We start from the raw sequence: 27,666 nt of genomic DNA, 5'->3' as shown, positions 1-27,666 counted from the left end.
CATTGAAAAAACATAAATACAAAGTTTGACGAGTGTCGTTTGTGTCAACTCGTTGGATTCGATTATATCTTATCGATATTGTCAATCGAATCAGATTTCAATGAATTTAAAGTCCATTTCGGATTTAAGTTATTTGACAAGTTATTTGCTAGGAGTTTCATCTCTAATCTTTCTTCTTCAAAATTATAATTCTTTTTTGTGGAAAATGGTTAAAGATTGCACTTTGTGATTTTTTTTTTTTGCGCGTATAAAATTTGTCTGCTCCCTTGAAAATGTGTCGAATTTATTTCATTTAGGAGCAGACATTTCAACACTAATGAAGAAAACATTCAAAAAAGAAAGGAATCTTGTTTAAAAACAAGCAAAAACAAATTTTTAAAACTTGGTTTGATTTGGCTTCGGCCTAAATTTGATTCAAAAGGGAGAAGAACTCGAACCTTAATTCCTAACTAGGATGCAAATAAGTATTGAAATAGGGAAGTTATTATATAAATAAAATAAAAAAATAAAGGCAAAAACTTGTGTGAGACGGTCTCACGGGTCATATTTGTGAGACGGATCTTTATTTGGATAATCCATGAAAAAGTATTGCTTTTATGCTAAGAGTATTACTTTTTATGGTGAATATGGGTAGGGTTGATCCGTCTCACAGATTGAGATACGTGAGACGGTCTCACATGAGACCTACTCAAAAATAAAATAGTAGGTCTCTTGTGAGACGATCTCACGAATCTTTATCTGTGAGACGAGTCAACCTACCAATATTCACGATAAAAAATAATATTCTTAGCATAAAAAATAATAATTTTTATGGATGATCTAAATAACACAAATTTTTACCAGTTTTTACCAAAATAAAATAGAGAAGTGGGGGAATAAATTCCCTACAAATGATTGGGCAACGCAGGTACAGCTCTCTTCCACTGTCTCTGGAATAGATGCACACAACCCCAACCTTTATATATGTATGCGCATCACACGCATATTATAAAAGCGAACCTTTTGATTCGACCTTTTTCTCGCTTTCTTCTCGAGAACTCTACGTCTTCTGCCCAGGCCAAAAGCCACTGCAACTGACACAGGCGAATTCCAGTGCTTTAATGGAGGTCTGACGTCAGCATTTCTCCAATTTCAGGTAAGTTTTTATACCTATTTTTTTTTATCATTTGGTGCCTCCGAGAATAGAGCATGATCTTTGGTCGTCTTTGGTACGCTTGAAATTGTCCGATTTGGTGCTTTGATGAATGATTTTTCCGTGTTAAACTGTTGAATTGTTGTTTCCACGGAGTTTCGATCAGATTACTTCTTGCTAGAGTTTGGAACTGCCTGAGAATATTGTTGCTGTTGCGGAGTTGTGGTGTTTCTGTTTATAGATTTTCCTTTGAACTTCAATTAAGGATAAGAAGTTCTAGGTCCAGGAATGTCGGAGTATAACTGACTTCTAATAATCAATTTCACTCGTAAGTAGTAAAATGAACGATCAGAGGAGATGTATTATGATCTCTCTTGAATTTAGACTAGTCTGCGGATTAAGTGAATGGTCGACTGATTATAATCTGTTTGTATATTTTCCTTTGGTTTAACTTGATTTGAAGCGGAGTGAAAGATATTTAGCATCGACTGATTATTTTGAGTTTTTGACCATGTAGATAAAAGGGTTATAATATGGCTTGATTTCCTTCTGCAATAGGTAGGAAAACTTAAATGGTCATCAGTTTTTTGCAGGCTAGGGATCGACGAGTATCACGTCTCGTAACAATCTGCTTAAGTCTGAATTAGAAAACATCAACTGTGCCTAGATATTAAGGTTTTATCATCTGGCTTTAGGTGCAATTTCTTTGTTGTCACAATATTTTGATAGAATCGCTTATCGTTCAATTGAATTTGGAGGTTCTGGGGGGATTTTGTTTGAAGTGATTATGCTAACTTTTGTGAAAAGATGTGGAGCTATTAATCCTGTACTAAATGCAATGAACTCCATTTAAAGCTGAGATGGTGTAGCCACCACTCATGTAATGTGTGACCTGGACATTAAGGCGGCAAAGAAAAAGACGTGAAACAGGATACATGAATTTATTAGAGAATAGTTAAATACTTACAGTAAAGTATTCTCAAGGATTGCCCGATCATAAAGGAATTTTAAGAAAACTTTGGTCCCATAAGGTAAATATAAGAATGAGCACATACAAGCTTGGGGATGTCTGCAGAGTGTCGATTGGAATGGCTCTGTTCTCTTGAGTTTCTACAACCAAATGATGAAAATAGAATATGTTCTGCCTGTGCGGATCTTTATTATTGGATCAGTGCAATCTGCAATCCCGTTAAAGACTTAATTTCACAGATCTATAAAACAACAGCATCAAACTTTTGAAACTAAAGTAGCACGAATTCTTGAAGAATAGTAGCCGGACAGCCCAATTTCAATCTGAAACAGTCATATGATTTCTTGCCCGCCACAGATGTATTGTGGCAGCAGCGTTACTTCGACAAAAATGTAAGTAATGAAAAGGTCGAAACACTTTCCTGAATTTCAAGGTACTCTATCTCCTCAAATATCATCTCTAACAGTTTATTTCGGATTAATTATTAATTCATGATGAATCATATCCGCCAAAACATAAGACCACACATCTAGATATTTTCTCAAGTTCCAATTTTGGTGTTAGGATCATTTCCATGAATAAGGGACTCCCGTTTGCTTGTTTTGTACATGTAACATACATTTTATTAGTATTCAAGTAATCTAGTGCAAGAATCAAATATTTCTCCACTTAACTATGCTTGGCAGGAAAAAGAACAAAAGGTACACGAGGGTCTTTTCTGTCCCCAATAATATATTCTTTTCAAGTCGCCTGTAGATAAACCAACCTTAGATAAGATTTTTCCTCTTCATTTTCTAGATTCTAAAGCTGCATCATAATGCAAAAGTAGGTTGGTCGCTAGGATAACGATCGTATGACATCTGATAAAAGGGTCTGGATTTTGTTTGGTTGTATTCCACGGAGTATTTACATTTCTTAAATAAAATCAAAGGAAAATTATATTTTTGCTTCTATATGTTTAACTTTTCACGATTTTGATTCTTTGTGTTGTCAAATATCGGTCTTAGTCCGTTAATTTTTTTGTTGTTGCAATTTTAGTCGTTTTTCTGGGGTGACAACAATATAGTGCATGCATGGCACTGATGTGTTCAATGTTATATTAACACTCCCAATGAAAAATGACTAAAATTGTAAAATCGTGAAAGATACATGACTAGACTGAAATTTGACAACACAGCAGAAAAATGTAGTTTTCCCTAAAATCAAATACTATTCTTTTTAAAAATATATATGTTTATTTCATATCTTCTAACAATTAATTTTTTTAAAATTATTTTTACAAAATTATCATTAATATTATACTTCAATATGATACGTACGGTTCATTTTAAAATTTTAAAATATCTACAAATCAATAGAAATAAATAGCCCAACAAAATTCTAAATAATATTATGTTTAATATTTTTTCCTTCAGAAAATAAAATTAAATATATCATATTATCAATGTAGTATCAAAAAATATATTTTTAAAAAAATTCTCTAAATACCAAAAGTAAAACCAGACACTTCCTTGATGTTATAATTAATTAAAAATGCAGCACTCGCCACTCAGTTCATCATTGCGAATTCTGTAAATTTGAAATCTCCACACCATTTTGTTGTGCCAAGGATTCAATATCCTTATACCATTTAGCATTTGAATCCATTTTTACAAAAAAATTAGTGGAAAAATAATTATGTATTATCGTATTTCCATTTGAAGTACGCCATAAGCCTTAATTTGTTGAGCCTAAATCATGAGTTAGAATCTTTTGATCCCTTTATGTGACGCATGACGGGCTGTCGCTTTGTTTCGACCAAAGATTGCTTGCATACTTGCACTGCGGCCATGGTCAGGTTTATTATTTCCGCGTAACTTTTCTAAAATCATTACATGTTATTTCCCGTTTTACCATCCTTCCTGTGGTTTATTTTGTTTTTGTTTCTCAAAACCCGTGTCCCCTAGTATTGCAAAACTATGTTTTTGAATGGGTGTCGGGACACCTAATGGAAGTCGGATTGCAGGTACTTATGAAAAATTGTTGCGTGGGATGCTTATAGAGTATAATGTACTTAGAATATTGCATCCCTCGATACCAGATCTATACATAGAAATCTCTCTTTCAACGAAAATTTTAGAATTTTTTAAAATTATATGACAGATTGTGAAAGTATTTTAGATATTTAAATAAAAGATTTCACAAGTTACACACTTACACTCTTCCCGATTGCATGTAACTACGTCCTTGAAACATGATAATTCTGGGATATAATTTATTTGTAATAATAACTGTGGTTCACTTTTTATTTGTAGCAAGCTGTCATTCTCAGTGTATAAATATAAGGATCAATTTTCATCCACAAATCAAAAGCTGAAAGATTTCCCACTGATATTTCCATTTACTAAATGCGGTATGGAAATTTCAAAATATTATATTCTAAATATGTATATTTCTCTTCGTCTTAAACTTTTTAGTTATCGCGAATAGTTTTTCTCACATAGACACAGCTATGGCCAAATATTTTTTTTAAAAGACAGCTAGGGCACATGAGTTATTGTGAAGGTAGAGTATTATGTTTTGTGATTATTTATTTGATGAGAGAAGCGATTTTCCCGTGATTGTTCAGTAGCTACTAAAAAATTAATTAGTTGTTCATTAATCGTTTTTATTTGGCAAAAGTAAACCAAATTAGCATAATTTTCTTTCATCTTCCCAAGAACTCATCTCCATATTTAAAAAAAGAAGAAAAGAAAATCGCAACAATACCAAATTTATTATAAAATTTGGATGTTTGATCTAGTAATGCACATGAATTTTTCTTGTGTTAAATAGATGAGGACACTACTTATATAAATAGTATATACCAAGATGCACTTGTTTCAGTTACTTGAACTCCTTTATGTACCTTAATTTCTAGCATCTACGAAGTGCATTTTGCTTCAGTGACATGAATTCCTTTATGTACCTTAATTTCCTGACCATTTATTGTTTCCAAATCGGCCAGTTTCTTAAAACGACATTTCACGTACAATTGATCTCATAAGTCATATCTATTAACTTCTGGAAGAAGAGAAAAAGACAAAACTTAAGTTAACAGTAACTAACATGTGAAAATTCTTGCACTGACTATGTATTCCTTAATCGTTTTTTTACTACATTCACACTTTTTTTGGTTTTATTTTATGTGGTTGACTTGCGAATTTAACTATTTCTTAAGTGTGATAATGAACTGGGTTAATGAATTTATAAAATTTTATCTCCCTCTTTCGATAAAAATCTACATGTATATGTGATATATGTAAAAAAACGATAGCTTTTTATGTACGAAAAATACATTTTGAACTTCAGTACATATTAAACAGTGATTTTTTATCTCGAGATGTAAGCGATTCGATTGACGATCTCTGGTTCGTACAAATTGGTATCCTTGTTCCAAGTAAAAAAGGAGCCACTGACTAAAAGGCCTGTCGCTGTGCGAGGATTCCATGGATAATAATACTATGTAATTAAGTTAATTAATTATAGCTGCCCTGTACGTTATACTTTTACTAACAAAGAAAATTTGAAATTTAGTATAGGTTGGTAAGTATAAATGAAATGACAGTCAATTGCGAAGATCACGCAAACACGGGGAGTTGGCTTCTCTCTCAGCTGTAATTTGTAAACGTAGCCCCAGGTTTCCAGCTATTTAACTGTCAGCAAGAAAGATTTAGCACGTCAAAATACAATTTTTTTTGGAGTGAAGTCTTTTTGGTTCCATCTGCATGGCGGTGAGGCTCTACATATCTTGTAAAGCTTACACGAGGATACGGCTTCACTTTCTCTTTATTTCTCTGCCACCCGGAGAATCTTTCAACCACCATCCCTTTACTCTTTTGTCTCTGTATGCGAATCAATTCTTCCTTGTCATACGAGCTGTTGAAAGCTTACCATACTTCTAAGGAGCTTTCTTCTGAGGATTTGGATTCGAATTGAGTAATCGTCGTGGCGTGTTATCGGCTGCAGTCGGTGCTTTTGCAGTTTGGTGTTTTTTCTATTTTATTTTTATGTTTTTGAAAGATTTCCTGGTCCGATATAGATTTGGGTTTTCGAGTTCTTACCTGGTTTTACTGGGGAATATTTTGTGTTTGAAATTGATATTGAGTTCTACCTCTCAGGGTGAGCTGTCCTTTTTTTTACCCACTGCTGTAGTACTTAGATGATAAAATTTTCGCTTTTTATTGCATTCTAGTGCTAGTGTATTAGTTAATTGTAAATTTTTACACTTTCGCACGATTTTTCCCCCCTCTTTTCTTGATTGTTGAAATATGCGAGTGGCTGTCGATGTCTCCGTGTGACCGTGTGCATCGTCTTTCTTACACTAACACATCGTGTTTACATTTATCTGGCAACTAGAATTGTTTTTTTAAAAATAAAAATAAAATTTTGGTTGCATTGAAAATTTGTGATGAGCTTCGGATATTACACTATTTTAGATGGCGTAGGTAAATATGAAACGAGTTATTGATGCTGGAGACTCTTCTCCGTGGACCTCATTTCCCCCACACATTTCTGTGGATCTCTTTTTCTTTGCTATCTCTTTCTATGTCTGTCTGTCCTCTAGTTTTAGTTTTGATTGGTGAATATGCAAAATTTTCCCTTTACATCAACGTTCAGCGGTAGAATTCCTCTACTGTTATAAATATGTAATCTACGGTTTCTACAGAAAAATTGTGCGATTGAGAATTGTCCCAAGTATCATAGTATTGGAGAATTTATCTGGAATGATTACTTCTCAATCTGTTCTAATCAAAATGCAGGGCAGTTGCTTTCTGTCAGACTTGAACTGTAACAAAGCCCATATTGGAAAACTGCCCATATGCCTGGGAACAAGTATAACGACAACTTACAGCTTCCCAACACTAGAGTTGGGAGGCTCTTAAGAGAAAGACAACTGAGAAGAAACAGCAGATCTCCATCTGTAACTGATGGCAATAGAGGGGTTGAGATCTCTGAGCATGATACTGAACATCTGGAAGGAGCAGTGCAGTTTCTCAATGAAGGGCGGGAAAGGTCTGATGTGAGGTCTATCAAACAGAGACTGTTAGTCGTTGCTAATAGACTGCCTGTATCAGCAGTGAGGAGAGGTGAAGATTCCTGGTCATTGGAGATAAGTGCTGGGGGTCTAGTAAGCGCTCTTCTTGGTGAGCATTTAGCGTGCTTCTTTTTTTATTCCCTCCACTTTCTATTTCACAGTATGGTCATCGGTAAGTAGCTTGTATTTGGTTTGATTTATGCAATCACTTGATTTAGGTGTAAAGGAATTTGAGGCGCGTTGGATTGGTTGGGCTGGTGTTAATGTGCCGGATGAGGTTGGGCAGAAGGCTCTTACTAAAGCCCTAGCTGAGAAGGTGAAATACTTGCGTGATTGTGGTCTAATTGGCACTACTTTTCCGACTTACTAATATTTTGAGCTGTATGGTTCTTCAGGTTTATCTTAAGTGTCTAACATACTGTATGCATGCAGGATCTTGCTGTTAACTTATTCTCTTCTAATTACTGCAGAAGTGTATCCCAGTTTTCCTGGATGAAGAGATTGTTCACCAGTATTACAATGGCTATTGCAACAACATATTATGGCCTCTGTTTCACTATCTTGGACTTCCGCAAGAAGACCGTCTTGCAACAACCAGGAGTTTTCAGTCGCAGTTTGCTGCATACAAGAAGGCAAATCAAATGTTCGCTGATGTTGTTAACCAACACTATGAGGAGGGAGATGTTGTTTGGTGCCACGATTACCATCTCATGTTCCTCCCCAAATGCCTCAAAGAATATAATAGCAGGATGAAAGTTGGTTGGTTTCTACATACCCCTTTTCCTTCTTCTGAAATCCACCGGACTCTGCCATCTCGATCAGAACTACTTCATGCAGTGCTAGCTGCTGATTTGGTTGGGTAATATGTTTGTTTCTCGTACTAAATCATATACCAGTTTGTTCTACAAATTTCTAGCTGTAAACTACTACAATATTTCAATGTATGTATTAAGTTTTAAGTGTGTCAGATATAATGAAACATTCCATTATATCTATAGTTTTTTATTTGTTGGATTCGGATGTGTGTAGTGGCACGTGCTATGGTGTCTGTTATTTTCTTGCCACCTGGCTAGTTTCCTCCAAATTTACATATGTTTGTTATCTCTTTCAGATTTCTGTATAAGCACATTTATTTGACCTCTTTCCATGAGTGCAAAGTTAAACTTGCTTATAAAGTAAGATATGGCTCCCATGTATTTGTGCCAGGATTTATTTGTTTGCATTTTGTGATTTTACTTATGCCATTTTATTATTGTAAAACTTTGCAGAATTTACTAACTTAGTTTAGGGGGTTTTGTTTCCAGTTTCCACACATATGATTATGCCAGACATTTCGTTAGCGCTTGTACTCGTATTCTTGGACTTGAAGGTACTCCTGAAGGTGTAGAGGACCAAGGAAGAGTAACTCGTGTGGCTGCGGTATGTCCACGTGATTTTATCTTGAATGCTCCATATTTTGATGGTTAATATGCTTCTTTATTGCCCCATACATTACTCTTTTCATAACTTGGGTCATTTGTTTATCTTTTGATGCAGTTTCCCATAGGCATTGATTCAGAAAGGTTCATCCGTGCTCTTGAAGCTCCTCAGGTCCAGGAACGCATCAAAGAGTTGAAAGAAAGATTTTCTGGAAGAAAGGTTTGTTCCTTGTCTCCCATGCTCCATACCGAACGTGCTAGGTGTTCGGAACTAATTATCTCCCCAACCCCTAGTTGGCTATGACATTTGGTTTGATTTTACTTTGATCACTTCCCTTTCTACGCAAGCGAATTTTAGAATAGGCGATTTGCCAACCAGTCCGCTGCAAAATTTGCGCAGAGTTTATGCCAGCCCTTTGTAATTTGTTTAATTTTTTGCACAAGTATACTGTTTAATTTTGTCGGTTACTTTTAAACTATTATAATGTTACAGGTAATGCTTGGTGTGGATCGCCTTGACATGATCAAAGGAATCCCTCAAAAGATTCTAGCATTTGAAAAGTTTCTAGAAGAGAATCCTAACTGGCAGGATAAGGTGGTTTTGCTACAAATTGCAGTGCCCACAAGAACTGATGTTCCCGAATGTATGGCCTAATGTGGTTTCACCTATTTTCTTCCAAAATTTAATTTCATTTTAGCTTATGCAAAGTTCAGATGGATTTTCTTTCTGCCTGATGTCATGTCATTTTGTTACCCTCTTTTGTTCTACCCAGATCAAAAACTTACAAGCCAGGTTCATGAAATTGTCGGACGGATCAATGGCAGATTTGGAACTTTGAATGCTGTTCCAATTCATCATCTGGTTAGCTTTTTTCTGTCACTGGTGTTTAACTGCTACATGCATTCATAAGCACATAGATATTTAATCACACTGGATTTCACCTTTCTACTGAATTTTCACATTTGCCATGTCTTTACTCAGTTTCTCTGTGTTTTTACTCTTCACAGTGCGTCCAGCATCTATATCTATGATGAATAATTATTCAGGGATTTTGAGTTTCATTGCATGGCTTCAAATGTCATCCTCTATCAGCCTTTTATTTTTTCTGGCAGTCCATTTCTAAATAACAGATTCTAGAATTTACTTGAACTTTTAGATGGAAAAAATATATCTGAACCTGAATATGGCACACATTAGAAAGATCTAAAATCATGCTACATGCCATGCTAAACATGGAGGATGCTGGGAAAATATCAGTTTCTCAGATTCTTCTTTTTCTTATCGCACACTAGTAATCTGTCTACACACATGCATACATGATGCTGTTAATGGATTGTGTGTACTTTAACTTTTCTTATATTTTTTAAAATATTTGAAGCAATATCTTTTTCCCCTCATGCAGGACCGTTCTCTTGACTTCCTTGCTTTGTGTGCACTATATGCTGTCACTGGTAATAATAGCTGTGGCTTGAATGTCAATTTCTAGTTTCTCCTTTTATTTTAGGATTTCATGGATCAAATGTCATGCCACCACATATTCTCAACCACCTTGATGTTAAACCATGCAACGAATATGCAGTTTTTTGAAATGTCTTGTGTATTTCTTTTAGCCATCTTGAAAGTGGTAGACTGCAAAGTTTGACGCCATAATACATTTGAAATAATCTCTCTTCTTAAAATTGGATGTATATGGAAGAACAGTTGGATCTTCAATACAGTGATACTTCTGGTATGGTATTTCTGCATAAGATCAAACTGTAAGCAAGAGGAGCTTAGATGAGATTGAATACCACCTCAAATTTATAATGCACAGCACACTCATACTATCCCTCGCAGAAGCAATGTTGTCTAACTACTGAAAATGTGGGGGTTAATTATTGCTGATTTTCGGATTTTGAAACTGATTTGAAGCTATCTTCTGATAATTTTGTGGTTGACAGATGTGGCACTTGTAACTTCTTTGCGGGATGGAATGAATCTTGTTAGTTATGAGTTTGTGGCTTGTCAAGATTCCAGAAAAGGGGTTCTCATCCTCAGTGAAGTAACTTTCAGACTCTACACTTCTATTTTTCTAGTGGAACCACCTTTGTTTGTTCATTTATATTCGGAAATTTGTTATCGGACCATGAATTTTTTACATTCAATTTTTTGTTATGATGTTTGATTTTTTTTTTTATTTTGCCACTATGATTTTTCCTTTTGGGTATCGCACTATCATTGTAGTTTGCTGGAGCAGCACAATCCCTTGGTGCTGGTGCGATTCTTGTAAACCCATGGAATATTACAGAAGTTGCATCAGCTATAGACCAAGCTTTGAATATGCACGCTGATGAAAGAGAGAAACGCCACCGTCATAACTTTGAGCATGTGACAACTCATACTGCTCAACAATGGGCTGAATTCTTTGTGAGGTGTGTAAGTTTTTTAGCTAGTTGTTCTGAATAAAACATCTGCTGAATGGACGGTGTACTGAATATAGCTACTCAAAGAACTGCCAGGGTTTTCTATCTTTCAACGACATCCTCTGTCCGACATAATCTTATATTTCTAGGATTGTATGTCTCATTTTCAGTGATCATAGAGCAATGTCTTTCTCATTTTGAAATAGTTTGAAGATTTTCAAGTGGAAATGTAGTTAAGTGAGAACTTTTCTATTCTTCTTCCAGTCGTACATACATCTCTCTTTATCCTGGAAAATGCCCGACCATAAGCAGTTCACAGGATGTTGCTTGGTATTGATCAACATGTGAGCTTCTCTATTCATTTACATCAGAACCCTGCTGAATTTTTTCACAATTTACACTGGGTAAGACTGATGAAAGAAAAGGAGTGTAATGGTCATTCATTTAGTCATCATTTACGCACCTGTTAGTCATATAATGATTTATCCAAGACATCAATACCCAGGCTATTTGGTCATCCTATTGGGCCCTGCTGAAATTTTCACAATTTACACCGGGTAAGATTGATGAAAGAAAACTAGTGTTATTGTCATCCATTTTGTCACCATATACGCCCCCCTGTTAGTCTCAAAATGATTTATCCAAGAGGTCGATACCCCGGCTATTTGGTCATCATATATGCCCCTGTTAGTCTCAAAATGATTTGTTCAAGAGGTTTGATACCCACGCTTAAATTTTGGTACTCTCCACTTATGTTGTCAAATCTTTTGCTTTTGAAAGATTTTTTTTTCTTTTTTATGGAGAGAGATGTGGCTTTATTTCAATTCTTCTACGTACGGTGATACAATTGTGAAGTGGGCACAAATTTACATAATGAATGAAAGTAACTCTATTTATGTTCCCTTGTATGAGGACATGATAATATCAGGTAACGTGCAACCTCAATGACACTGTGCCATAGCCTCTAATCAGGTGATAAAAGATGCATTAGATTAACTCCGTCCAAGTTCTGTCACTATTTCAAAATTTTCATGTCACTTGGAATTGTCTATTTGGGTGAAAAGATCTTGTACTGGAAAATGCAAAGATGTGAAATCGCTCAATATGATAAAAGCAATTTTATGTGTTGCCACTGTATTTGAAGAAACTAGTTGCTGTAAGGTCTTTTTTGATTCTGTTGTAGAAATAACAGTCCAATACATGTCCAAAAGTAGATATCTGCTAGCTACTGATTGCCCGAAACCTAACCATTATGTTATTGATGCATGCAGTGAACTGAATGATACCGTTATTGAAGCTCAGCAGAGAATAAAAAAAGTTCCACCTCAACTTGTCGTCAGCGATGCTATCAAGCGTTACTTGCAATCTAAAAATCGGTTACTTATACTGGTATGCTCCATTTATTTGTCGACTTTTGATTTTCACATTAATCTTTAGGTGTATCTTAATTTTTAATATCACAAAATACCTATGGTACATGGTTTAATGAAAGGGAGTAACAATCTATTATTTTGGTGCTTGTTTATCATTACTATTATCCATAGGGCTTCAACGCTACACTGACTGAACCAATCGACACTCCTGGAAGGAGGGGGGATCAGATCAAAGAAATGGAGCTTAAGTTGCATCCTGAGTTGAAAGGACCTCTGACAACACTCTGCAGCGATCCAAATACAACAATAGTGGTCCTTAGTGGAAGCGACAGAAGTGTCCTTGACGATGTAAATATATCTATACTTCCTTGTTTGTTACTCTATATACCGTCTGAAATAAATCTTTTGCAGAACTTTGGGGAGTACAACATGTGGTTGGCAGCTGAGAATGGAATGTTTCTACGATCGACAAAAGGAGAATGGATGACAACAATGCCAGAACACTTAAATATGGATTGGGTGGACAGTGTCAAGGTGATTGGAACTTTATTAATATCATCATTGTATTCTTTGTCCAGCCTTCAACTTATTGCATGATTTGGTGCTTCTGACGACCATTTCAGCATGTTTTTGAGTATTTCACCGAAAGAACCCCGAGATCTCACTTTGAACGCCGTGAAACTTCACTTGTATGGAATTACAAGTATTCAGGTAATAAGCTTAGTGATGATGTATCGTAAGCGCGTACCTGTTCAAACTGCTCTCGCTCCAATTTACTCGGTGCAATTTTAGATATTGAATTTGGAAGACTGCAAGCAAGAGACATGCTGCAACATCTATGGACTGGTCCGATTTCTAACTCATCTGTTGATGTTGTCCATGGAAGCCGCTCTGTTGAGGTGCGAGCAGTGGGTGTCACAAAGGTAGTCATATTGCTAGATTATTTTTAATGTTTGACTGATTACTAGATGTCCTCCTCCTTTACGTTTTCGTTTTCCACATTAATATTCGGTCCTTCCGTTCCTTCTGTCAACAGGGAGCTGCTATTGACAGAATACTGGGAGAGATTGTTCATAGTAAAGCCATTTGTACACCCATCGATTATGTCTTGTGCATTGGGCACTTCTTAGGAAAGGTATACATATATTGTTATTTTTTAAAACTGAAAATTTGAAAGAATGCTCTCGAAACTTTAAATTTCATCTCTTCAACTTTTTCATATTTGATCCATCTAAACTATGTTACTGTCACACGGTAATTCTGTTTCCATGAAACTCAGAAATCTATCAGTAAACTCATACGTTGGATGTATTTTCCTGGGATCTTTACTAGACATGTTGCCTACTAATAGCACCAACTTTAACCTGTCGAAAAGCTTTGACATTATGAAACTAAACACCTGGTAATGGGTAGTAATAGAGTAAAAATCTCACAGGCGGACTTACAAAAGTAGAGCACATCTGTCCAACTAATTCTCTATCTGCTTACAAATGGAAAGAGAGGCAGATTCCAAAAATCGATGATGGGGGAGACTTGGGGTAATTAAGCAACGGCCGACCCAATCTAGCTGAGAGATGTCGATTGAGTGAAACTTGAAGTTTCATTTTGGGGATGGCTGCAATCCTTGGGACTAACTCTAGCTGGGAGCAAAACCTAGATTTTAAATAGGACTACTCGTGATGCCGTACCTCCTGTCTTTTGTAACGGTTAAATAAATGTCAATATTTATCTATGGCAGCTGAACGACTTTTATTGTGAAGTGAATGACAATGACTAAGCACCTGTAAGTGTCTATTCAAATTTCCTCTGACCTTGTTTTTCTTTGCTTCAGGATGAGGATGTTTACACATTTTTCGAACCAGAGCTTCCCCCTGATGTCATGAGTCTACCCAGAACGAAACTAACAGATACAATGAAGCCCTCCGTCGAGAAAAGGCCAACTCCAAAGCTTTCCGCTGTTCCAAATTCAGAAAAGAAATCAAATGGCAGCTCCTCCGGGAGCAGCCGGCGGTCATCATCCGAAAATACGTCTTGGAACGTTCTCGATCTGAAGAAGGAAAACTACTTCTCTTGTGCTGTTGGTCGACCTCGTACAAATGCTCGATATCTTCTAAACACCCCAGACGATGTGGTTGCATTCCTGAAAGCAATTGCGGAGCCTTCCTTCTTTAACTTTTCATCCTTCCATTGAGTTCGTGATGCTAAAAATGGTGTCCAATGTGGTGGTGTGAGCCTGTACAATGTTAAAGTTTTATTTTAAATTAAGTATACGGCTACTTTTTGCCGTTTCCTTCATCTCTAATTCGTATTTCATTCTCGACATCGTATTAGTTTGAGGGTAATGTGATTTCCGGAACAGCGGCTGCACATATAAAAGGTAATTATAGTAACACCCACTAATTCACTGCTACCAAGTGCCGTAAAATAAAGGATGGTTGTTTGCCGACCCTGGTCAATTGTTAGCTTTGAGCCTCGAGATCGTCCTTTGGGTATGGAATCCATTTTTTTTCCTATCAGAGAACTAAAATTTTGCCCCTGGAGGATTTCCTCTGCGCGATTTGAATTGTCCCCTTACCTAACAGCTAGGCTGACGGATTGCAGCTTCACCTTAGAAGACAAGCAAGAGTAAAAACTAGACTAGCCCCAAACAACTGATTTATTTGTAACTAACGATCACTAAACGTAGAAATTTGAACAAGAAAATACGGAACCTAAAAATAACCTATAACTAAAAATTGGTGAACTAACACACATACACACAACCCATTAACCCATGCCACATCAATGGATGCAAGATACAGAATTGTCCCAAAGATCGTCCGTATAACTTGCTTACTCGACCGGAGTTTTTTGGTTTGGTTCAAAAACGTACTTAATCAATGACTCCTTGATCGATTGTAACTCAGGGAACTCTTTCTTCAGCTTAGAGGCATCCATCTCATTATTACTTCTGGGAGCAACAATGACCTTTGCTTGCTCTTCAAGTGTGAAGTTTGCCCACTTGAAATCCGGATCAATATATTTCTTGTACATTTCCAAGATTTCGTTGTGGCTGACAACTCCGGGGTTTGTGAAGTTCCATATGCCTCTTAGGTTTCTCTTTGCCATCTCAATTGAAATCGGAAGAAGCTCATCCAAGATCGTCATACTGTTGGGAATGTTGACCACCTTGTTATACCGAGAAATCTTGGTGATGAAATTTCGAGGGTTGCTCAGGTCAGAAGATATCGGCATTCGAACTCTGAGCGTGCATACATTGTCATATTCTTTCAAAAGCTCTTCCACCTGATTCACAGGCACAAAGGAAATATTTATAGCCATGTCGAGGCATAAACCAAAAATATAATCAAAATCATGCTTTGATGAAAGAGGAAAATTACCATGGCCTTTGTCTTTGAGTAGAAAGAACCGGTGAAATTGGGCGTGTCTTCCTCCTTAAATCCAATGCCAGACCCTTCAGGGTGTGAATCATTGTACTCAAAAATACACCCAGTGGCAAAGTTCATCATTAGGAGTCCATGCTCTCTGCATACATCTGCCAAGTTCAGTGTGCCAGCAACATTGGTTCGAATTGTTTCAGTCTTGTGAGATTCACACCAATCAACATTGGGTCTACCAGTTACTCCTGCGGCGTTAAAGACATGTGTTGGCTTAACAATTAGGATGTCTGCCAAAAGCTGTGCGCGATCCTCTAGGCGTCCCTTCCCATATTCATATGGGATCCCCTGTTTCTCACACAATTTTCCAAGCAAACCACCAATCCATCCAGTCCTACCAAATATCAAAAACTTCAAGGCCGGTTTTTGAGGTGTACTTACTTTGGAGGCCGGAACCAACATCTTTGCCTGACTAGAATTTCCAGCAAATTCAGACTTACCATATTCATACTTCTCAGCTTCATCAAAATGTCTTTCTATTCCACCAGGCATCATCAGCATTCTAGGATGAGGAAGTAGTGCACCGGATACATCGCCCCACCAATCAGGATTACTATTATACCACTCTATGGTCTTTTTCAACCCATCTTCCCATGTGGTCCTTTCAAACCAACCCAAATTATTTAGCTTCTGGTCATCAAGGAAGTACCTCTGATCATTAAAAGGCCTATTTTCTACAAACTGAATGCTCTTGTCTGGATCCATGTTAACCAAATTGCATATGTCTTTGGCCACATCAATGACTCTCCTCTCCTTCTTTGTTCCAATGTTGTAGACATGACCAACCTCTCCCTTGTGAAGAATGACCTCAAATGCCTCCGCAACATCCTCACAGTAAAGGTAACTTCGTACATTAGAGCCATCACCGTGAATTGGCAGAGTTTTAGATTTCATGGCTAGAAGAATAAACTTGGGGATCAACTTTTCAGGAAACTGATTTGGACCATAAACATTGTTACCTCGTGTGGTAATCACAGGCAACCCATACGACCTGCCGTAAGCCATGACAAGCATTTCAGCCCCAGCTTTTGTGGCTGAGTATGGATTTGTCGGCAGGAGCTGCGAGGCCTCATGATTTCCAACAACAGCATCCTCGTCTGTCTCACCATAGACCTCATCAGTGCTAACATGGATAAACCTCCTTATCTGGCCAGTAACTTTGCAGGCTTCCAGAAGCACGTGGGTGCCATAAATATTGTTTTTGGTGAATTCAAAACTGTTTCCAAATGAATTATCGACATGGGTCTGGGCTGCAAAGTGCATTATGGTGTCTATGTTCTCAGCAACGAGCAGGTAGTTGACAAGGTCGGCACTGCCAATGTCACCCTTAACAAACTTGAAGTTGGGAGAAGCTTTGGAGGGGATAAGGTTTTTGAGATTGGAACAGTAATCGAGTTTGTCAAGGACAACAATCTTGTAGTCAGGGTAGTTCCTGACGAGCCTGTTTGCAACATGAGACGCAATGAATCCAGCAGCCCCAGTAATTAGGATATTCTTGGGTGTAAATGTTGTCATCGCAGCTTGATACCTGCAAGAAAACACAAATAAGCAAATAATATATATTACCATCAATGTTTTATAAACAGAAAAGCACGCATTTCAACTGAAAGACAGGAAACACAAATAAACAAACGGTAAATTACAGTTAGATTGCTTTCATAATTTATCATGTAGAAAATAAATGGAAGCCCAAATAAATATACGACCTCAGATTCATATCGTCGAACAAGAAAAAGCTTCGTCATTAAACAGACACGCCAGTAAGAATTAAGAAATGATCAAACCGCTGCTCGAGCTATTAACATTCTAACTCAAATGCTAGCTAAAACAACACGATGGCACTCAAAGCTTGTATACACATCATCAAATGTCCCAATTCCAATTAAATACGCACAAAATCAATCCTTTCCATGAATAATCTGTAAATACTCAGCTTCAACAGCACCGACAATAACGAACACCGCATCACACGCACACAAAGCAACTACTGACATACAGAACATACATTCCACATATGTAGACTCACATACACAATGTTCCGGAGAAATGACAGTAAATCAACAACAAAACAACATAACTTCGATCAGATCTACAGAATTCAGGTACATAGAACGGGATCTTTAAATTAACTCACAATTATTCAATTATCCAGATCAGGATCCACCAACAAAAGCAAGATACTGGAGAAGATCTCAACCACCAACTCTAGAAAGAAAATTTTCAGAATTCAGAGCAATTAAAAGGATGGAAGGAAAAAAGATCGAGGAGAGATGATTGAGGTGCTGACTTACCACGCGGCGCGTACGAATTCATGTAATATTGATGATTAATTGATTATACCATTTATTCCCTTTTATAAGCAAATATTACATTTTAACTGAATTAACTAATTTCTATATAACTATATAAATAGTTAATTTTTTTTGTTATATATTATAATTATTACATAATAAAATAAATGAATAAATAATATAATCGATTTTATCAAGATTTATCATGATCTGAGTTAATTCTATTATAATTTATTTGAATTGTTTTATGAGAAGTCATTCAATAATTTTATAATCAATTGATATAAATTGAGTTTGTATGAAATATTTCTATTTTAAAAAATAATTTATTTATTTATTTGTAAAATTTGGTAATCCGTCATCGTTATTTTTTTATATATTTTGAATAAACTCAAAATTTCAAGCGCAAAAATAGTCTGCAAATCACGATAATCAGCTTAATCATACTAAACAAAGAAATTATATACCTAACATCTTGATGGAAATTCATCGTATTTTATCATTCAAAACTATCTTAGCTGTTAAAAAAATTATTTAATGCACATATTACACGTGGCAATTTACAGTACATGTTAAAAACTAATCAATCAAATTAACTAATCACGAAACAGAACATCGGAAATATCAAATGAAATAAAAAGATTATAAAAAGTAAAATAATGAAATCATATTTATCGAAATAACAAAATAATTGAATTAGCCAGTAACCATCTAATAAATTATTTTATTTCTTCACTAATTCAAAGCAGTCATTATAATCACAAAACATAACATCAAAAAGAAATCAAAATTGCCATAAAAATTTATATAAGATATTAATTAAAGGTTAATTATTAAAATTAATAAAATTACTATTTTGGTCCAATATATTTATCATTTTTCTATTTCGATAATTTATATGGACAAATTTCAATTTTGTTAATGTATTTGACAGTTTTTGGCAGCTTTAGTCTTTTCATCCAATATAATCTCTGCGATAATGGATACGTTATAGTTACGTCGACATCGTGTCATCACTATCAGTGTCTCGGAAAAAAATGATGAGATTAAATATCAAAATCAAAGATAACATAATAAATGTTAAATGTGGTAACGCTAAGAAGAAAATCGTAGGGAGATACATAAATTATATTTTTCTTACGGATACTGCTCTGCATTTCCCATTTCCCATCACCATAATCGATTCATTCCTTCAACTTTTTTGTAGCATGTACATGTGATTCCATGTTAGTTCGAGCAGAGTAATTTTATGGTGCATCGATCTGAAAAAAGTAAAATATGTGCAGAACCATCATATAGAGTTGCATTCGAGCAACATCGTTAATTATGTAAGTGGCATGTTTTTCACTCGGCTTCGGAACAAACTCCAGTAATCACAGTACTGTCATAGCAAGTTCTTCAGTGTAGTTCTCTCAACTTTTACTGGTGGTTTCTCCTATATGTACCACAACAAACGTATTAATCGGCCAATAAAAAATTTACCCCTGATCCTGATCAGAAGGATATACAATAAAAACAGATGTATTAGTACCTGAATGTGAATGTTACTTTCTTCTTCGCACTGATGCAGTGGCATTCCTCTCTGATCATACAGAATGAGCCCACTAAATCTCGGAAGCTCACACTTTTCACCCATTAGAATTGGCCTTTGCCACACGGCGGAAGTTGAATTATGACTCTGCCACCCTACATCCAATCCTTCAAGATTTCTTCCCACGAGCAACGGAGTAGGTGTCTCTCTTTGACTCCCTCTTGAATATCCCTCCTCCTCCCATTTTCTCAGCCCGCTCCACAGGACAGATCCCATTAGAGCCTTCTTCACGGAGTCCCACCGCCTGTGTACTGGAAGCTCAGCCGCCGAAGCATCTCCACCGCATGGTTCTTGATTCAAAATATACTAACCACTTTTTGCTTACATTTTGATCTTCTCTTCAGTGCTGTCACTACACATATAGCGATCACCGAGATGGAAATGCATGAAAATAATGCAATAGCCTTCTGTGTTGATAGCTTCCATTTATCTTCCAAATTCCACAGTGCTTCCATTTATTCGACAATTGTTTTGATATATTAAAGGTATTTTCAAGATGTTTATTTTCTTTTATCTGTTGGGATCATTGAAAAACAATTCAGTAGACGTTGTGTTATTCATGAAGGCTCCAGTGAGGATCACTGACAGTTTGGGCCGTTGGATGATGATCCATGGGCCATGGTAGTGTATTATTGTGTTATATTATTATCCGTTGGAAATTAATGGCTTCACCGTTCGAAGTTCATGAATTCCCATTTAGTCACGGGCCATACAAGAACTCAATAACCATCCGCGTAGTTACGTTTCTGCCAAGTATCAACAATGCGTGATTCACATGGGTGGTGGACTCATGACCAGGGACTGGACCCAAGACCGCCCGCATACCAAGTAACGACCAACATAATATATGCTTTTAAAAAAGTTTCCATTTAGTTTTTTTCTTTGGCTCATTTTATTTTTCCAAGATTCATATGTTGGCAAATCGTGTTTTTTTTTCACAATTATTTGGAAGATTACGTTCATTTTGAAATATTTGGTATGATTATATTTGATATATATCTTTTAACCGGTACTAAACATAAAAGGAGCGAGTTGACTAAAACCTGTACATGATATATGACTCTCCTTAATGTCTTTTTTTTTTTTTTTACCATGAAATTCGCAGAGCTATTAACGCTCAATGAACCTAAGGTTAACACTGATATTTTAGATGTATGATATTTGATGCTATTACTTCAACAACACAAAGGTCCACAATGAAGTATTTGTGCCAATGACAAAATGGGCTGTAGAAGTTGGGCTCAAGAGGCCTTATTAATTCGGTCCATCCCAAACGACAGGAAGATAACACGTCGAGAGCCACTGGGCCGTGGGGGATTAAATGCATTGTCGGGTTGTAGAATTAATATAAATAAACATTGAAAATATAAAAACTATTAAAATAACAAAATTACAAATATTTTAATATACACAAATCAATGATTACGGACGTATTTCTCCCGAGTCGTGATGCTTGTCTTCTTCAGCTGCCATTTTTGGTTGAATTTTGAAGGGAAAAAAGCCATTAGTAAGAAAAGTTTTGTGCAATTTAGTATAACATAGATAGAGTTTAAATTAATTCATAAAATAATTTCTTTCTTGCTCATAACCTCTAGTTCTCAGCAATTTAACCATGGTAGAAACATATGAATTGATTGCTATTTTTTTAACTGAAGTACTTTAGAAAATAAGGATGAGCTAAAAGACACGGATGTATAATGGCAGGACGATCGTGCTGTCACGCTCACCAACGATGAATTGATAATTCACACAGGAAACAGTAATCGGTACGAGAACATACCAGCGGTGATCGCAACCTGGCCGCAACCGATCTGGCTGGTTTCTGTCATATTCGCACTCTTGACGAATCTGCAGCTTTACAAGTACTGGGAAGACCAAATGCTTTGCCGCCTAATGGAGTTGAGAATGCAGTCTTGCACTACCAAAGCTCCTCATTTTCAGGCACCCCAAACTCGAGGATACACAGCTTCCATTCCAAGAGCAGCCCCAATGCCCCTGCCCAGATTGCTCCTCGCTTCAGTCTCATATACGAGTCCAAAACTTAAGATCTCCCACCCCAAGCATTTACTTACGACCCATTTAATCTCCAGGTCCAGATTGAAATCGCCACTGTGTGGCAATCCGTCGAATGAGCTGGCTACTACAGATAGCAAGAGCTGGGTGGAAGTGGTTGGAGAGACGATTTCAACTGCGTTTCCAGTGTGGGTGGCTTTGGGCTGCTTGCTGGGTCTGGTGAGACCCAATTCATTCAATTGGGTCCAGCCTCAATGGACTGTGATGGGAATCACCGTCACTATGCTTGGCATGGGAATGACTCTCACTTTTGATGATCTTCGTGGCGCTCTCGCTATGCCTAAGGAATTGTTTTCTGGTTTTGCGCTACAGTATTCGGTATATCCTGCTCCTTGAATCTTTTGGGTTTCTTTAACTGTTAAGAAACATGTGTTGGATATCACTTCAAGCGTATCAATTTCTATGGTTGTGCATTTTACCGTGAGATATCAAATAAGATAGAAGCAATTCAAAATTTATGGTAGCATGCGTGTTGGCCAATTGTTATTTAGGTACCTTCACCTCAGAGGTGCATTTGTAGGTGAACACAAAAGTCTGAGAGTGCAAATATGTTTAATTTTTCTAAAAGAGTGAGCTTTAAACCCCGTAGGCTTATTGACAAAATTTTGGAGTCCGGCCTCTTTGAGACTTATGTGGTCTTAATTTTAGTTTGTTCAATTGTCCGAGTTCGTTGTTAGAGGAAACTGAAGATGAATGAAAGCATAATTCGATCAGCTTTGCAAGTAAAAAAGAAGGTTGAAAGTGATGCTATTTAATTTGAGAAAGCTGATCTTTGATTAATGCTGAAACATGGGCTCCTCTGGTAACTGGAGTTTCCAACTTATTTGATTAGTTATAGAAGAAGGTACGTCTGAATGGACTGTCATCATATACCTTAATCTGCATGCGTTTACAGTGAAATTTCTCAATTTATAAACATTAAGGTTGTTTGTGTTCTGGAAAGCTTATGGTAAAAATATTTGTTTCTTGATTTTAATGATTAATGTGAACGAAATGTTTTTGTAAATGTGTTCTGAATAACATTGTGCCAATCCTATGAGAAATTTTTTTTTTTTTGAGAAATTATTGTTGTTTTTCTGATTCAACTATTTATCATAGTTTTTGCAAATTGATAAGATTTTGTTTGGGAGGAAAATGGGATGACAACCAACTTTCTTGATTTTTCTTTTGCTTTCTCGTCCATCAGCAAAGTCTATGATTCATACAAAATGTAAAAAGGTTCTTGAGAAGTCAATAGTTCATTGTTTGCAACCATGTTGGGATTCTAATCCAGTTAGTTATCTTTCTTTAATCTTTATTACACTCCTGGAGGTTACATTTGTTGTTGCAGGTGATGCCATTATCTGGTTTTCTCGTGAGCAAGCTCTTAAATTTGCCATCTTATTACGCAGCTGGCTTAATTTTAGTTGGCTGCTGCCCTGGAGGTATATCAGATGGAATGCTCTCTCTGTCTCTTGTTTTATCTTTTAAATTCTTTCCGGTTAATTATATACACGCTTTATGTTCATTGCTTATCAGGGACTGCAAGTAATATAGTCACTTATATCGCACGGTATGTAGATCTTTGGCTTAACAGTCTTTAATTTGTTAAATATGTCAACAAAAAGTCCTGACAAACATCATGCTACAGTGGAAATGTGGCTCTTTCTGTACTTATGACTGCTGCAAGCACCCTCTCTGCTGTGGTTAGTAGCACATTTTCCTGTGTTAATTTAATTAGAGTTGTTTGTTTTCTCCTATTTCACGCTGCTTGCCCAAAAAAATCGGCAGGCACTAATCATCACAAACATGACCTATTTTCTCAATCTTTTATCGTTTCTTTTACAGGTCATGACCCCTTTTCTCACAGCAAAACTAGCAGGGCAATTTGTTGCTGTAGATGCAGCTGGTCTGTTCATGTCGACCTTGCAGGTCATTTTTGTATCTCCAATACTTTCCACTTACTTCTATATCTTTCCTGCTATATAATCTTCAAATCTTTGCCGCTGATTATCAATTCTGTTCAATTAACTATAAATTTAGACACTGCATCATTCAGGTTGTGCTTCTTCCTGTTTTAGCTGGTGCGTTTCTAAATCAGTATTTCCAGAAACTGGTTAAATTTGTATCTCCATTGATGCCGCCTATTGCTGTAGCAACTGTTGCGGTTCTTTGTGGAAATGCAATTGCTCAGAGTTCTTCCGCGATCCTCATGTCTGGCCGGCAAGTGGTCCTAGCTGTTGCTCTTCTCCACGCATCTGGTTTTTTCTTTGGTTATGTTCTTTCAAGACTTCTTGGGATTGACGTCTCATCATCAAGAACAATTTCTATCGAGGTTGGCATGCAGGTATTTTTGCTCTTTCACAAGCATTAGTTCTTTGGAATTGATTATGGCATGAGTTTTAACTGACTTTGTAAGGTAGATTTGTTGAGGTCTTGGACCAATTTGCGGCTTATGACATTCTTTTTATATATTTTCAGAATTCAGTACTCGGTGTTGTCCTTGCGACTCAACATTTTGGTGATCCATTAACGGCTGTGCCGTGTGCGGTTTCTAGTGTGTGTCACTCCATCTTTGGAAGTGCATTGGCTGGAATCTGGAGACGAAGCGTCGTCCCAGCTCAAACCACTGCAAAGAAAGAAAACTAGTCTAAAAGTTAACCACTTGCAAATAACGTAAACCAGTCTAGTTTAAACCAACTGAAATTATAAGCAATTTGCATTTGTTCTATCTCTGGATGGATAAGTTTAATAGCAAAGGATTTCTAATCGTCGAGAAAAAAACGTTCCTAGATTTAGAACTTTTTATCTGTTCTTAATTAACAGTCTAATTTAATTTTGTTTCTCAAAATTCATTCATCAAATCAAAATCACTGATCAAACACAACCGAATGACGTCTTTTTAAATTTAGTTCTCTAACCAACGGCATTGATTTACCAAAAATTTCCGTTTTGAAATTATTAATTTTTTTAAAAATATATATATCAAAGGTTTTGTTTTCTTCATCGTTATGTAAAATTCTAAATGGCTTCCTCTTGTTGAATTTATTATTGTTTTAATTGGCAAAAAATCTCATAAAAAACACATTAAATTGAACAGCTTTTCAGCTGGTTTTCGCTCGTATTTTGCGAGCACAAAATATGTGCTTAGCTGCCAAGGCGACCGGAATCCCATTTTGGAAAAAAATATATTAGCGTGTGTTTTGTGGTAGAATCATTTGAAATCAAGTATTTGGTTTCAAATTCATTTTATTGATTTTGATATGAGAAGTTTTTGAATTTATTCCTTTTAATTTAAACTTTTGTATGAATATTTATTTACGTTTAAAAGAGAAAATGACTTTAATACGATTTTATAATATAGTGTAGGTATAAATTACTTCAGAATAGAATGCAGGCGAAATGTTATCTTTAGCACACATGTTTATGTACACTTACACCATTTACTCAATGTTTTTTGTTTGTTTCCCTTCTTTGTTAGCAATATTTGAAATTGTTTTCTTCAACAAAATGTGAAACAGATTCAACTTATTGTGAACAAACAAGGATTAGATATTCAAATTATAGATAAAGTCCCAGATTTAAAGATAGCATAACAAATTCAATTAAATATATATGGATACAGAAAGCAATTATTAACTACTTAATAAGCTTTATAACTTCATCAGACATGAAATTCTTGAAATCACAAAATATGAACTTGATGGCGTGGGTAAGTTTCCATATTTTAGGTAGTTTTTTGGTGTTTGGATAATTTGTATATGCGTACGAGGATAATGTATCGGCGATTGGAGATCCTGGGATGAGAAGGGATAATCTTAGAGTAGCCATTGAAGCATGGAGCCAGTGCAATGGATTCCATAATGAGACTCAAGAAATTGTTGCTTTGGAGTATGAATTGATACATTATAAACTTGATGTGATGCAGAATTTAAAAGTTTCTACACTTGTTGAGTTGTGTCAGCAATTGACCGAGAGAGGACGGTCAAGTGTTTATGTTATGTTGACTAGATTGATTCATCTTGTTTTGACATTACCTGTGTCTACTGCCACTACGGAGCGGGCTTTTTCAGCAATGAAGCATGTGAAGACGGCACTTCGCAATAAAATAGAAAATGACTTTCTTGCCGATTGTTTGACACTCTATATTGAACGAGATTTAGCTAAACATATTGATGTAAAATCTATTATTGATGAATTTTATGTTTTAAAATCTCGTAGGGCACAACTTCGTTGAACGATATAATGTAATTTTTTTTAATAATATATAACTTATCATATTGAGTTCAAGCCCCCCAACTTTTATTCCTGAATCCGTCCCTGCCCATGTGCAGCCATAACTTGGCATTACATTTTGCAAGCAAGTTGGCACACAGGGTGACAGAGAATAGCAACAAGCTAGGAATAGCAGATGCAGAAAGCCATGGTCTGGATAACATAACCGTGGATGAATATGCAGCATGGAAAGAGAGATACTTGGGCTACAAATGCCAAGTCGAAGACAATCCGGGAACATGGCAATTCTGGGTGATTATGCTCAAGAGTGGCAATGTGGACACCTGGTCTGCTAAATGTCCGGAAAATGGTAAGAATCAAAACCATTTCCACCCGAATCTCGATTTCCATGCTTTGGAGAAGGCTGCATGAACATGCCACGGATCTACCAGGATTACACAAGTGTCCAGCATTATCATGGCAATCGAATGCCGAAAGGAAGTTTCAATGGGTCAGGAAATTACTTCATATTATTCAGTGATTCGGGAGGATTTGGGAAAGGGGAGTTAGAAGTTTCATCATGTATTAAGAATATCACCGGAAGTATCCTTGGCTCTTGCTATACTTAAGATCAGATGCTACAACAGGATATTCAGGACGGTATCGTTACATGACCAAAGGAATGTCGAAAATCGCTTCTGGATCAAATTTTGAAATAACAATCACACTATTAACAGTTCTAACATGGCTGGTATGATGTATTGCTCAAGTTTCCCAAGTCAGAATTTCAAAGTGAGGTTACTTGATATAATGAGTGGTGGAGGTCGTGACAGCCAATTCAATCTAATGGACATCGGAAGCTGCTGGAGGTCCCGATCACCTCAGTCGTTACACGATAAAGTGAAATGATCATAAATCCAGACACGGAGCCATGGTGCAAACCGACAGAACTCAGACTATGCCCCCCTTACCACACATTTCCTAATGGAACTCGAGTACACAGAATGAACCAGACACATTCCCCATGATGCTTACCATGTATACTGCCCACCAGGCAATGGTGAAGAATTGGAGGAACCCTTTAACTTATGTGATGCATAGAGCAATCCACAGCCTCAAGAAATCTTGCAGATTTACCTCACCCAGTTTGGGGAGATTACGGGTATCCCACGAAGAAAGGTGAGGGTTGGGTTGGAGATCCAAGAACTTGGGAACTTGACGTCGGAAGGCTCTCTCAGAATCTTTTCTTTTTTCAGGTATATATGCAACTTTATGTTACATCTCTCTTGATTCCAGCATAATTTCATCTGTTGATTAGGAACTGAGATATATGTCAGCGAGAATGTCATGGCAGAGTGGACAGTTAGCAAATCCAACTTTATTGTGCCTAAAAATTGTTGACCATGCGATAAAAGTATCCATTAATAAGGTTCCTAGTTCCTACCATGTAGTAAGGTTTTCATGCGTCTTGAACAGGTTTTTATTTTCCCTTTCTTTAAAACTATGTAATTAGAGTGATGTTACAAAACATCCATATTTATACAACACAAAAAATCCTACTCCTACCCACAACAGAGTAAATATTCGACGGTAGAGATCTTACTATCAATGTATGAAACATGCTGTAAAAAGAATATTTGCACTGCTTTCTTATTAAAGATGATGTGAATCATTGAGATCCCATCATATAGATAGACTTGACAGTTTCATATAGATAGACTTGACAGT

General features: G+C 36.4%; 4 protein-coding genes, 1 long non-coding RNA gene and 1 pseudogene across 6 annotated transcripts; 4 read left to right on the top strand and 2 right to left on the bottom strand.

Annotated features, from left to right (window-relative positions):
* The first annotated feature begins 875 nt into the window (after positions 1-875).
* LOC140811484 (uncharacterized) lies at positions 876-3,053 on the top strand. The gene is made up of 3 exons (XR_012113468.1): positions 876-1,135; positions 2,342-2,535; positions 2,789-3,053. It is a non-coding gene; the product is annotated as an uncharacterized lncRNA (long non-coding RNA).
* Positions 3,054-6,748: 3,695 nt separating this feature from the next.
* LOC140811482 (alpha,alpha-trehalose-phosphate synthase [UDP-forming] 1-like) lies at positions 6,749-14,719 on the top strand. Its single transcript, XM_073169390.1, is given in 18 exon segments — positions 6,749-6,932; positions 6,935-7,267; positions 7,377-7,474; positions 7,629-8,017; positions 8,463-8,577; positions 8,695-8,796; positions 9,070-9,220; positions 9,350-9,438; positions 9,980-10,028; positions 10,518-10,618; positions 10,801-10,988; positions 12,251-12,368; positions 12,524-12,700; positions 12,764-12,886; positions 12,976-13,063; positions 13,145-13,275; positions 13,389-13,487; positions 14,184-14,719. Coding segments are annotated over 18 exon segments (2,796 nt in total). The 5' UTR covers positions 6,749-6,847; the 3' UTR covers positions 14,544-14,719.
* A 246-nt stretch (positions 14,720-14,965) lies between these two features.
* LOC140811483 (trifunctional UDP-glucose 4,6-dehydratase/UDP-4-keto-6-deoxy-D-glucose 3,5-epimerase/UDP-4-keto-L-rhamnose-reductase RHM1-like) lies at positions 14,966-18,074 on the bottom strand. Of its 2 annotated transcripts, none has more exons than XM_073169392.1 (3): positions 17,920-18,074; positions 15,733-17,317; positions 14,966-15,637 (listed from the first exon to the last, which is right to left on the bottom strand). In XM_073169392.1, exons 2-3 carry the CDS (start codon positions 17,302-17,304, stop codon positions 15,185-15,187), a joined length of 2,025 nt encoding a protein of 674 aa, XP_073025493.1. In that variant the 5' UTR covers positions 17,305-17,317; positions 17,920-18,074; the 3' UTR covers positions 14,966-15,184. The 2 variants fall into 2 exon arrangements, with proteins under 2 accessions (XP_073025493.1, XP_073025492.1); XM_073169391.1 differs by having other exon boundaries at positions 17,924-18,074.
* Positions 18,075-19,189: 1,115 nt separating this feature from the next.
* On the bottom strand, positions 19,190-20,117 carry LOC140812929 (uncharacterized). Its single transcript, XM_073171315.1, has 2 exons — positions 19,612-20,117; positions 19,190-19,515 (listed from the first exon to the last, which is right to left on the bottom strand). The coding sequence occupies exons 1-2, from the start codon at positions 19,885-19,887 to the stop codon at positions 19,465-19,467; spliced, it is 327 nt and encodes a 108-aa protein (XP_073027416.1). The 5' UTR covers positions 19,888-20,117; the 3' UTR covers positions 19,190-19,464.
* Positions 20,118-21,371: 1,254 nt separating this feature from the next.
* On the top strand, positions 21,372-24,541 carry LOC140812420 (probable sodium/metabolite cotransporter BASS1, chloroplastic). The gene is made up of 7 exons (XM_073170676.1): positions 21,372-22,062; positions 23,075-23,168; positions 23,263-23,296; positions 23,375-23,429; positions 23,572-23,655; positions 23,783-24,070; positions 24,205-24,541. The coding sequence occupies exons 1-7, from the start codon at positions 21,550-21,552 to the stop codon at positions 24,370-24,372; spliced, it is 1,236 nt and encodes a 411-aa protein (XP_073026777.1). The 5' UTR covers positions 21,372-21,549; the 3' UTR covers positions 24,373-24,541.
* An 885-nt stretch (positions 24,542-25,426) lies between these two features.
* Positions 25,427-27,561, top strand: LOC140811328 (uncharacterized; annotated as a pseudogene).
* The last annotated feature ends 105 nt before the right edge of the window (positions 27,562-27,666 follow it).

Source organism: Primulina eburnea, chromosome 14 (assembly GCF_022965805.1).
Source record: "Primulina eburnea isolate SZY01 chromosome 14, ASM2296580v1, whole genome shotgun sequence".
In the NCBI taxonomy this organism is placed as follows: Eukaryota; Viridiplantae; Streptophyta; class Magnoliopsida; order Lamiales; family Gesneriaceae; genus Primulina; species Primulina eburnea.
This window is presented reverse-complemented; position numbering and strand designations above follow the sequence as displayed.